The sequence below is a fragment of the Aptenodytes forsteri genome, unplaced genomic scaffold (genome assembly GCF_000699145.1).
Source record: "Aptenodytes forsteri isolate BGI_AS27 unplaced genomic scaffold, ASM69914v1 Scaffold192, whole genome shotgun sequence".
In the NCBI taxonomy this organism is placed as follows: domain Eukaryota; kingdom Metazoa; phylum Chordata; class Aves; order Sphenisciformes; family Spheniscidae; genus Aptenodytes; species Aptenodytes forsteri.
In genome coordinates, this window is record NW_008794891.1 from 270,604 (window position 1) to 272,049 (window position 1,446).

A 1,446-nucleotide genomic window follows, 5' to 3' on the forward strand; every position below is an offset into this window, starting at 1 on the left:
GAGGGGCTACACGGAGCTGCGGCGCTTCATGAGCCCCTGGAAAGCCGCCAGGCTGTGGAGACCGGTGGAGACGGAGCTGATGGCCGACCGGCGGGCGCAGGAGAAGCAACTGCTGGAGGGAGGCCTCCGACAGCGGCCGGGCGAGGAGTGGCTCTGCTCCACGCAGGTGTCCGAGGTGGAGAGGTCCCTGGGGATGATCATAGGGATGGAGTACTGCAGCTTCTCCCGGCTCTTGTACCACAGGCACGAGCACATGGATTGGAAGTGGAGAACCTCGGCGTAGACATTCCGAAAGCCGCCCCCGCCGCCCCCCACCGCCGCCGGCGTGGCCGAGGCAGCGTCTGTGGTGTGGATGCTGCTGGCTTGCCCGTTGCGGGTGAGCAGCGCCCGGTGCTCGGCATCCCGCTTCTCGTCCTCGGCGTTCATGGTCATGAAACGCAGCACCACCAGGTTGAGGAAAGCCCCGATGACCGTCAGCCCCGTCAGGATGTAGACGAAGCTGAAGGCCACGTACTGTGGCTTGTTCTGGAGGGCTTCGTCCTTCTGCAGGGCCACGTAGTCCCCGAAGCCGATGGTGGTGAGAGTGATGAAGCAGTAGTAGTAGGCGTGGAAGAAACTCCAGTGCTCGTAGTAGGAGAAGGCAGCTGCCCCAATGCAGAGGGTGCTGATGCAGGAGAAGAACCCTATGGTGACCATGTTGGCCATGGAGACCTCTGCCCGCCTCATGCCAAGGCACTTCTTGATGCGGTGGAGGAGGTACTTGACGAAGGTGTTGATCCTCTCGCCCAAGCTCTGGAACATGACGAGGGTGAGGGGGATCCCCAGCAGGGCGTAGACCATGCAGAAGACCTTCCCCCCATCCGTGCTGGGGGCTGCATGGCCGTAACCTGGGGAGCAGAGCCACAGAGCGGGATCAGCTTGGTGGTCCGAGAGGGGTGCAGGGGGTGCAGCGTCTCAAACCCCTTGCCTGACTGAGCTGCGGGTGGTGAACCCCAACCCTGACCGGTGCCATCCTCACCCCCAGGCACAAGGAGTGACCACGGATGGCGGAGCAGGCTGGGGGGACAATGGGGTCTCCAAATGAAAATGAAGGAGAGGGGGCTGGAGAAGGGGGAAAGCCCTGGGCTCGAGGGGAAAGGAGCTGGGGGGCTGGCAGGGGGTGATGGACTGGGTGCTGCATCCCCGGGTTGGGGTGGGGGCAGCTGAGGGATGCTTGGATGGGCCCTGGTTGGGGTGGGGGGACGTTCCCCAGCCTTGGGGATTTGGAAATTGGAGATCGCTCTTCCCTGAAATACCCATCCTGGGATGACCCATCTCAGAGCAGCCGGGTGGAGAGGCGCAGGAGGTGGGGAAAACAGGGATTTTTAAGGACGCAAGAGACAAGGGCGACTGGCTTTCCTCTGCCACCCCAGCCCCGCGTCCCCAAGGCCCTCCGCCCCACTGCCC

General features: G+C 63.6%; 1 protein-coding gene across 1 annotated transcript; it reads right to left on the reverse strand.

The window, feature by feature from the left end:
- Positions 1 to 6: 6 nt before the first annotated feature.
- On the reverse strand, positions 7 to 887 carry KCNK3 (potassium two pore domain channel subfamily K member 3). Its single transcript, XM_019470975.1, has one exon. The coding sequence runs from the start codon at positions 838 to 840 to the stop codon at positions 7 to 9; it is 834 nt and encodes a 277-aa protein (XP_019326520.1). The 5' UTR covers positions 841 to 887.
- Between the last annotated feature and the right edge of the window lie 559 nt (positions 888 to 1,446).

Bases quoted from the DNA above. Each gene is read 5' to 3' on its own strand.
- KCNK3 (XM_019470975.1), bottom strand. From the start codon at position 840: ATGGTCTACGCCCTGCTGGGGATCCCCCTCACCCTCGTCATGTTCCAG.